The sequence below is a fragment of the Falco rusticolus genome, chromosome 11 (genome assembly GCF_015220075.1).
Source record: "Falco rusticolus isolate bFalRus1 chromosome 11, bFalRus1.pri, whole genome shotgun sequence".
Classification (NCBI taxonomy): domain Eukaryota; kingdom Metazoa; phylum Chordata; class Aves; order Falconiformes; family Falconidae; genus Falco; species Falco rusticolus.
The window spans coordinates 5,600,343-5,609,737 of NC_051197.1; the positions used below are offsets into that span (position 1 = coordinate 5,600,343).

General features: G+C 50.5%; 1 protein-coding gene across 1 annotated transcript in view; it reads left to right on the forward strand.

The window, feature by feature from the left end:
• PLPP3 (phospholipid phosphatase 3) overlaps positions 1 to 7,969 on the forward strand; it is a 46,135-nt gene extending 38,166 nt beyond the window's left edge. Inside the window, exons 5-6 of the mRNA XM_037404142.1 lie at positions 956 to 1,132; positions 6,136 to 7,969. Of these exons, the coding sequence (XP_037260039.1) occupies positions 956 to 1,132; positions 6,136 to 6,261 (303 nt within the window). The 3' untranslated portion in view covers positions 6,262 to 7,969. The remainder of the gene's footprint in view (positions 1 to 955; positions 1,133 to 6,135) is intronic.
• Positions 7,970 to 9,395: the final 1,426 nt, after the last annotated feature.

Sequence of the window (9,395 nt, forward strand, 5' to 3'; positions counted from 1 at the left end):
CAGGCACTTTTACAGTCCTTGAGCCATCGAATGCCTCTGTGCTCCCCGAGGCCGAAAGTCGCTGCAGCGTCCCTCCCTCCCCGCAGCCTTCCTCCCGGCGCTGGGCCCAGCTCCGCTCATCTGTGGGCAGCGCGTTGCCGTTTTCCTGTCCTCTCTTCCCGCCCGGCTTCCCGTTTCCCACAGGAACCAGCCGTGCCCGCCGGCCGGAACGGAAAGGAGCCCGAGATAGTCATGGTGGGGGGACAGTGTCCATTTGGCGTCGCCTCAGCTTCGTCTTTTTGGGTTGAGCCAGGACCTTGCTTTCCCCTCGCTGGGCAGGAGTGACTTCTTGCACCACGTGGCTGCTCCCGACGCCCCTGCAAACCCTGGGGCTCGGGCTGGGAACCACGGTGGCGATGTTGGAGGAGTGCGTTTTGCATCCACATCATAAGTGGCTGTGACTGTGTCTGGAAACCCTTGGGGCTGGGGCTGGAGGTGAGCCGTGCTGCGTTGTTTCCTGGGTTTCCTCCGAGAGATGCCCTGGGTCCTGCGTGCCCGCACGTTTGGGACCTTGCTTCTGTTACACACTGAATAGCAGTGGAGAGGCATTTCCTTACTTGGCCCGATGGGATGTTGTGTGGAGGCTGAAGCAGGGCTGTGGGGTGAGCTGGGATGCAGGGGGTCCCAAGCCCCTGACCCTGGCTCACCAAGGAAGTGCTGCGCCCATCCACCTCTGCATCCCCTCCATGGCTTAAAATTGCTCCAGTTCCACTCCCCTTCGCATGACGGAGACCACACTTTTGCAAAGAGCATCCTTCTTCTTTGGCAGTTCCCCCTCCTTGAGCCACAGGGGCGCAGGTGCCCCAGGGCCAGCCCCACAGGGCGGTTGCTGCCATGTGTGCACATTTTGGGCACGGCTTCTCCTTTGCTGCCCTCAAATTAATGCAACATTTTTGTTTTCCTCTTTTCCCCACAGTTTTATCTGCAGGCCAGATTCACGTGGAAGGGAGCCCGCCTGCTCCGTCCCCTCCTCCAGTTCACCCTCATCATGATGGCATTTTACACCGGCCTGTCCCGCGTGTCGGACCACAAACATCACCCCACCGACGTGCTGGCGGGCTTTGCCCAGGGAGCCCTGGTGGCTTACTGCGTGGTGAGTACAGCAAACCGTGCAAGGAGTGGCAGTGGGGATGCTGGGGGGGTCCTGGGGCAGTAGGGGGCACCTCCCCAGCCCAGCTTGCGTAACCCCCCCGTGACAGCCAGGGATGTGGCAGGAGGCTTGTCTGGTGTCACCCCTGTGTGAACCTCCTCTGCAGGTGGAGTGCGGCTCAGGAGCGGGGCATCCTACCAGCCTGGCGGTGGGTGATCTGGTGGCCACTCGGCCAAGGAGGGGGCACCCGCTGGCGCTTCCCCCTCCCCATGAGCAAATGCCGCTACCGTTTTGGAGGGGGGAAGCACTTCCTCTTCTCCCCCGCCAAACAAACTGGATATTCAGAAAAAAATGCAACATTTAGAGGTTTTTCCCCATCAGCCTTGAGCTCCTGGAGGCTCCTGGGCAGCTCGGGGCACTGAAAAGGCATTCAGACACAGGAGAGTATTTCCCTCTCGGCCAGCGGCATTTGCTTCTCCAGCTGCTCCCTGTAACGAGCACCGGCTCGTTTGCAAGGCTTTCTGCCAGGACCCAAGCAGGGAGTCGGGGGTGGCTGGGATTACAGCTCTTCCCTGCACAATCCAGCTAAAAGCTGTCCCCTGGGAGCGGGAGCTGGTGTCTGCCCAGTGAGGGGAGGCTCCTTTGGTGGTGGGCTTTTAAGGTAGCGAAAGGGCTTGTGAGAAAATTGCAAACAAAAGCCATGCCTGCTTGTCTTCAGCTGCTGGGCTTGTTCTCATCCAATTTGCTTTCCAAAGATTGACCTGATTGTGCAGCCCCCTAACTCGAAGTGACACATGTAGATGTTTAAAGTAGGCAGGGTGGGGGGTACTGGGACGGGTGGCTGCCTCGCATAGAAACAAAGGGGCTGGTGGTTATGGTTATTCCAGTGCCTGTACAAAATCCTGAAAACAAGATTTTTAACAGCTCACCACTTGGGTTGTTTTTGGTTTCGGGGTTGGTTTTTTTTTTACCTGATCTAAAAATAAAGCAGCCCTGGAGGCAAGGAATTAAGTTTGCTAATGTTGTATTTTGCAAGGAGAGAAAATAGGTTATTTATGTACTTTCCACTAATTGATAATATTCCAAAGCCAAAACAAAAATGCCGTTGTTGGGAAGTTTTTATGAAGTATTATTAACTCTCTGAGCAGTGGCTGTTGGCTTTTGCTGTTGCTTGATGCCAATGTCCCACGCGATGCTGGCAAATTTAGAAGGGAGAAGCTAGAGAACCCTGTGTGTGTGCACAGACGCATGCTGCTGTAACTCCTGCTTCCAGCAACAGCTTTACAGGTCCTGTGTCCTTCATTCCAGTATTACCGGGCTGTTTCTCCAACTCCTGGTAGTTTTTCCTAGTCTGGCAGTCAGCTGCAGCATGGTGATGGCTGTGCTGGCAGCCCTGAGGAGGAAAGGCTCTGGGCCACACGGGGAGTGATGGAGCAGCTCGTCTCAGTCCAAGTGCCTGAATTTGCATCGTGTGGGTTTGTTGAGACACCAAGTGTGCATCACCGGGCGGTTTGATGACGGGATATTTACCTCTCCTTGCGCCTTTCTGCTTGAGAGATGGGATAGTGGCAATATGTAGAGGGAGCAGGGACCAGACAATCAACCCCTGGATCCCAGCAGTGGTTTCAGAAAGACAATAGCTCTCCGGATGCTTGGGATGGGCGTCTGGATGCTTCCTGGCCAGGGCGAGCGGCAGGGCTGGCCATCCCCTCCCAGCCCTCCGGCAGCTGGAAGCTGTGCTGGGAAGGGGAGGCTGCAGCAGCGTTGGGCTGGTTTTCCTGTGTTGAGGTAAACCGACATAGGAAGCAGCTGCCTGCAGTTTCACAGGCAGGCTGGGCTTTGCCTGCAAGCCTGGGGCGACCTGCGCCGCTCCTCCCAGCTGGCTGGTGGAGGGGACACTTGTCTCCAGACCCTTTGCAGGCATGGCTTGGTGGCTGGGGACATCTCAGGCAGCAGCTCAGGACTCGGGGCAGGTTTTAAACCCAACCTTCACCCCGTTTCATCAGCCTGCAAAGATCCATCAATATGTTCTTCTCCTGAACCTGGCTTTGCTGGCGTGAGCCATTGCCTGGGAGGCGATTTCCTCCCTTTTGGGAGATGGCGGCAAGGGACAAGAGGTAGAGTCACCCCGAGACTCCCTAAAGTTTGATTGAATGCATAGTTTAGCAGCTTTTTTGCTACATTTACTGATATGTCCTGGGGTGCTTGCCCAGCTCTGGGGTCCAGCTCTCGTGCACGGGATGCTGTGAAGCAGAGGGAGGGACCTGGAGACTCACCATCTCCAACCCTCCCCAGGGTGCTCCCAGACACTCCTTCCCCCAGCACAGCCTTCAAGAGTCCACTCTGATAATAGTCAAGGGCCGTTAAAATACCATAGTTATCAGACTGTAATTTTCAGTAGAAACCAACTGTGGGTTTCATCTCCGAGGGCTGCCAGAGCTTAAATCCAGGTTGTGCTGCAGCAGACACGTTTGTCCTTCAGTGCCTGAAATAACAAGCAGAAGACATTAGTGTCAAGCGTTTCCAGCTGATGAAACATTCATACTTGGATCCAGGGTGAAATATGATGAGGATTTCTTAAATGGAAAGAGTTTTTATGCGCGTTGTAGGCAGCCTGCTATGTGTCGTGTAGTTGGTCTCATCATCTGCTGGAGGGAGAAAGGGGAGATGTCGGAAGGACAGGCTCCTGGCATTGCTCTGGTTAGCTTAGATGAGTTGGTTTTAACCTCTCTGGATGCGAGTAAAGATTTCTCTGGATGTGAGTAAAGATTTCTTCAATATAATGAAAAGGAGTAGGAATTGTTAAGGGGCAGTATAAGATACTGGGATCCCTTTGTATAATACACGCTCAGTCTTCTGCCATCAAGTTTTCTTTATGGGTGGAGAGCACCTTCTACAGGAAATGGAGCTAATCCAAGTGAAAAACTTTGCACGTTTATTAGTCCTTTTTTGTGTTAAACAGTTCAAGCATTAGGAGGATTTAACACACTGTTTTAACCCCCAAAGATCATGTTTCATGATTCCTATAAGTGTTTGTATAACCTCCAGCCATGTTAAAGTGCAGTACAGTTTAAAGAGAAATGAAACCTCTTACCCAGCCTCTGAATTAAACCCTGAAAAGCAGCAAGCAGCACAGTAAAAACTGAAATACCCGGGATGACACTCCACCATAACTCATTCCTGTCCAAAATAAGGACCAGACTCGGCGTAATCCTCGTATGCTTCTTGCACTCGGCAATCTCCTCCCAGAAGTGGATTGGTCACGGCTATCCTGGTGCAGGAATCGGACATCTTCTTGATTGAATCCAGCTCTCTGAGGTGGACAAGCGAGCAAGATGGCATCAGAAATGCACCGAGCCAGCCGAACGGGGATTTTACAGTTATTAAAGACCCAAAAGAAAACCGTTGCCAGGGCAGCTCAATGTGCTTTTACACTGCGATGCTGCAGCAAAGAGGCCAGACTCCAGCTTGTGATCCTTGGCGGGATCAGCTGGGTCCTGTTATTTAACCAAAAGTACAAACGCTTCCACTTGGATGCCCTGTAAACAACTTTATCAGCTCTGTTATACAGCTAGGCAGCCAAACACCAGCACATACGCTGAGAAAAGGGGTGGTTTATATGTCAGCTCCTTCCCTGCTTTTCCACAAAGCAATAAACGCCGAGTAACAACAGCTCGGCTTCCTGCCTGCATCCCTGGTTACAGCCGGAGGAGGGAATTGCCACCTCGGGCAGGTTTGCTGTCTGTTCGGCTCAGCCCCTTACCTGCTGTGCCGACAGGGACTTGCAGAAGTTGTTTCCAAGGATGACTAGACCTGCTGCCTAGGGCCCTGGGTAGCTAGAGAATGTAGAGATGCAGGTGGGGAAAATGTTTACTCCCTCCAGCCTGGATGTGCTAATCCAATATTATTTCTTTGAGCACCTCGGACTTATTTTTTTCCCCGTTTTATCTGGTTGCTTAAATATGTTGTGTTTGAGGACTGTGGGAGACAACTCAAATGCGCTGCTCATTCCAACAACCACGTGCTGCTCCTCCTTGGGTTTCGGCTCAGCAGATCCACAGCTCGGCCTGAATTACCCGAGATGACCCAGCAAATCTGAGCTGGCAGAGGCAGCCGGCGGCAGGACCGAAGTTGGGGGCTTTGGTGCCAGCTAACAAAACAATGAGTGCTCACCAGTTTTTGCCCCATCCAGAGGATCCGTGCTGTCTGATTCTTTTCCCTTCTGTCTCAGGGCTGAGCTTTGGCAAGGGAGAAAGTGCCCCGGTCCTGGAGGACCGATAAGCTTTGTGCAGCGACTGCCAAGGGAGGATGTGGAAGTTTCCTCCCAGCACTTTGTTTCTTATTGTGTTGCTACCTCCCGAAATTGCCAAGCACTGGCTTTTTCACATCCGGGAGAGGGGTTACATCACGGGATATTTAGGAAGAAGTAGTCAGGAATAGTTCCTCCTCTCCGTAGGCTTTGGCTTCTAGGACTGGACCCCAGCTCTGTACCGGTGCCTTGGTGAGGCATGAGGAGAGAGCATCTCTCACCGTTGACTCATAGCTGATAACTTTTAGCACAGCTTTGCTTTGAAAGCTTTTAATTGCCTGCCTGATGTCTGGCTGAATGAATTGTTTCACGCCAACTCCATCCCTAAAGCCACTCGCCGTGAGTCAGGCCAGCCCTTTGGAGACCTTTGTTATTTCGTCGGAGTGTGGGCCATGTATCTGTTTCCTGGCTTTTCAACCCGCTCAGCAGAGGTTTGGGTATTGCGCTCGGTGATGACGCAGCGAGAAATGAAATTGTTCTGTCATGATTTTACGCTGTGTTCCCTGAGGTCTGAGCCTCCTCCCATATTTGCAGAATTCCCAGGGATTTCAAAGCTATCAGTGTTACAGGCAGGCATTTAATAGCATAAAAAGTGCTATTTTTGCAGCTTAAAGATACCGTGTATGTTGTAAACCAGGTTTTTGAATGAAGCATCACCCAATATAGCTAAGTTTCCCTTCTCCACTTATTCCTACAGGTGTTTTACGTCTCAGATCTCTTCAAGCCCAAGACAAAGACTTGCCTGCCTCCACCGCCCATCCGGAAGGAGATCCTTTCACCTGTGGACATCATTGAGCGGAATAACCATCACAACATGGTGTAGACCTTTGAGAAATTGGATGGGTGTTGTATTTTTATTTTTTTAATATTTTTTTTTTTCAAAAAATGACTGCTGACAGCAACTACCTGCTGCTCTCAAATCTCATCAGACAGTAGAATGTAGGGAGAGACTTTCTTGCCCGACCAGTAAAGTCTTACTCTGTGGTCTTTTCAACTTACGACATTTGGATGAAAGGGGTGGTGGTCAACTAAGTCAAAAGCGACAATGAGAAAGGGGAAAAAAAAAAATACAAAAGCCGAACAAACAAGGAGAGGTGCCGGAGTTCTGGATGTGCAATTGGTTTGAGTGTTCATGTTGTAGTGAACGCCAAATTGTTCATAGCCTAATGAACACGATTTTCGGAAAGCTGGCCATCTTAGGGTTTTGTTACTATGAAGATTTCCAATGCCTGCGAGAAAGAACAACAACTCACGACTAAATTGTGTAGCACTATATACGAGAAACAGCACTGAGTCAAGATCTGGGATTGGTTTGTAAGAGTTGCTTTTTTTCTCTTTTTGATACTAGTTTATTTTTGCCTCCTCTATTCCATACTGTGACTTAGTTTAGAAGAAGCTTGCCCGGTCAAAGATCTCCAAAGGGTCTCTGTTCACACTACATGCCTTTAACGAGCAGTCTCGAGACGTGCAGTGAGGCTGAATAACTCCATCCTCTACGCAGAGAAGCCACATTTCTTCCTCTCAGTTTGCTCCCTGGCAAGGGCTTGTCCTGCCTGAGCTCTTGGGCATGCGCAGCACCCACAAATGGCCCTTCACAAAAAGAGCATCCTCTGCTTCCCAGCCATATCCCCCCCCCCCAAAAAAAAAAAAAAAATCACAGCAGGTTTCCTGCACACCCACGGGAGCTGGCAGTTTGCAAGTGGGTAGTGGCAGCTCTGCCGAAGACTTGTTCGCACTACGACCTCGGGGCTGAGTCCTGGGGAAACTTTTATTCTGCAGTTTCGGGACGGGCTGCTGGGCGGCACGTCCCAGCCTGGGTGTCAGTCAGTCTGTGCATCCCCCCACCCCCTCCGCCCTTGGGCACCCCGGTGTGCGCCATGGCAGGTACCAGGTCCTGTGCTCCGCTCGGTGACACCGGTGGTAGATCAGTCGTGCCTATATCGAGTGTGATTTATTGGTTTTTTTAATTATTTTTATTTTTTTTTGCCCGGAAACCACAGGTTCTTGGTTTGCAGCCCTTTCACAAAGCACGTTTGCAAAGGGATCCCGCAAAGCATGCAGAATGGCCATTTGCACATCCTTCTTACAGAATCCGTCCTATCATTTCAACTATAGCAAGCTATGATTTTTTTATATATATAAATATTATATAAATAATGTATAAAACCTTAAAAATTAACTATGTAAAATATTATTTCTGAAACAATTTTAGATATATCCACTATGACTATAAACTGTGTCCTGACCTGTGTTATTTACATTTTGCTGCTTAAAAAAGCATTGAATTAATTTTTTTATAGTCGACTAAAATATTGTAGTTCTGTGGTAGTAATATTTTAATGAAAATAACTACAATTAGAGACATTTGTATAAAAAAAAACATATTAAATTGTCTGTATTTTTGTAATGTTCCATTTTGTAAAGAGAAGAATATTCAAAGACTTTTGTAGAATACAAAATTGAAGTTTGTATCTGCGAAATTATTGCTGTATAAATGTGCTTTTTAAATAAAAGCTCATAACACAACTAAACACCCCGGTGCGAGGCGCTTTCTGCCTTTGGGTTGACCTTCCTCTGCCAGGGAAATGGGGCCCTTGCCCCAGGGGATGACTGGGGGTGCCCCTTTGGGGTTTGGCGGTAGGTGAGGACATCTGGATAAAACGGACCCGATGCTGCTATCGATGGGTATGCGAGAAGGTCCCACCGGCTCCTGGCTAGGGAGGGTGTTATGGGGACACTCGTGGGTTTGCATTGAACTGCCCTTGGCTGTGCCCGGTCTTTGAGCAAATCCCCTTTCACTGAGGGCACCTGTACTGGGTTTGAGGGCAAAAATCTTGCAGCTCACTGGGTTACAAAGATGTGGGTGGAAGGGGAAAAGAAGGAGAAAAAAAAGCCCACCATATGGTTAACAACATATGCTCAGCTATATAGATGTGCCCAGCATACAGGCACAGCAGTCTTGATTTTTTTTTTTAATTGTTATTATTTTTTCTTCCTCCTACAGAAGAAAATGAACTTTTCAGTGGTGACACACGGTCAGAGCTGTGTTTCAGCCACTCCTTGGGTGAACCGCATCGGCAAGATAACACGGCAGAGAAATAATTTGCAAGAATGCATGACAGGAAGCGAATACCACATCAAACTGCAAATAAATAGCAGGTGGAAATTAAGCAAGCAGAACTCAGCTAGCACTTGCTATTATTATCCTAATTAGTAGCAATATTTTATTAAGCGTGGAAAAACTTCGTAAACCCGCACCTGTCCTAAATGCAAAGGGAGTTTTCGTGGTGCCACGTGTGATTCATAAGTGTTTGGGGGTTGTGTTGTAGAGGTGAGACTTTAGCTGGAGGGCAGTGGCCGTGAGGATGGGCCCTTAATCCCTGGTTATCTCTGCAATGTGCTGCCTGGCTCTAGGCTGGTGGCGCGGGCGCGGGCGGGAGGAGGAGTCCCTGCACAGCTGACCGCGCTGGCCCCATGGACCCCTTCACGTGCAGGGCTGGCCAGCGCTCGGCCAAGAAAAGTGTTTACTTGCATCTTAACCCCCAGCTTCTTGGAAGAAAACAGGAATACAGATGTCTGGGTGAAAGAGGAGGGCTTGGAGAAGTGTCAGAGGGGAAACAGCACAGGAGGTGATAAGAGCCAGGGCAGAGACGGTGGCTGCAGGGCCGTGGGACCCTGCTCAGGATGTGCGGGTCAGGTTGAGGAGAGGGAGAAAAGGCCACGGATAAATCTGTGGAAGACGACAGGCTTGAACGTTACAGAGCGGGGCTAAGCATCAGCGGTGCCAAGTCCTATTTCTGGCTGAGTGGTGGCTGTTTCCTCCTCCTCTTCCCGTCTGCCTCCGCGGTGCTGCCCAATGCCATCGGCGCCCTGGGGCCGGCAAGGTACAGGCAGCCTTGCACGGCGGCCAGTGCCCGCTGGGGTGCTGGGGCTCACCCCTGCCAACCGCTTGGGAAA